Here is a 384-nt window from a genome sequence, read left to right as displayed (position 1 = left end):
CTACAGACGACCACCCCGACCCCCACCATATTACTTCCACCCTATAGATGACACCCCAAATAACCTCCATTCTCTATTTTCACCCACCCCCTATATTACCTCCACTCTATAGGTATCCTTTGTATGTCCCCCAGCTGTGTGTGGAAGGAGACGGTGACCGGCCAGCACCCCCCTCCCTATCCCGGTGTCACTCACCGATTCTGCGGCTGCTGCACAGATGAGAAGAGCAAGGACGATCAGGACGGACTTCATGTTCCTGGTTATAGTTTGACCGGACGAGGAAACTTTTCACGCACAGTCCCGAAGTTCTGACCACACAGCGCTTTTCACCAAACTTTACTCTGCTGTGTGCCTGCCAGTTACCTTCAAAGGATTTATTATGCG

The 384-nt window shown here is 51.6% G+C and overlaps 1 protein-coding gene across 1 annotated transcript in view; it reads right to left on the bottom strand.

The window, feature by feature from the left end:
• The window catches only part of LOC108799664 (syndecan 4-B-like), a 27,259-nt gene extending 26,992 nt beyond the window's left edge, over positions 1-267 (bottom strand). The window contains exon 1 of the mRNA XM_018571561.1: positions 196-267. Within this exon, the coding sequence (XP_018427063.1) occupies positions 196-252 (57 nt within the window). The 5' untranslated portion in view covers positions 253-267. The remainder of the gene's footprint in view (positions 1-195) is intronic.
• Positions 268-384: the final 117 nt, after the last annotated feature.

The sequence above is a fragment of the Nanorana parkeri genome, unplaced genomic scaffold (assembly GCF_000935625.1).
Source record: "Nanorana parkeri isolate BGI_ZX_2015 unplaced genomic scaffold, ASM93562v1 scaffold1782, whole genome shotgun sequence".
Taxonomy (NCBI): Eukaryota; Metazoa; Chordata; class Amphibia; order Anura; family Dicroglossidae; genus Nanorana; species Nanorana parkeri.
Note: the sequence above shows the minus strand (reverse complement) of the source record. Positions and strands in the feature narration are given on the sequence as shown.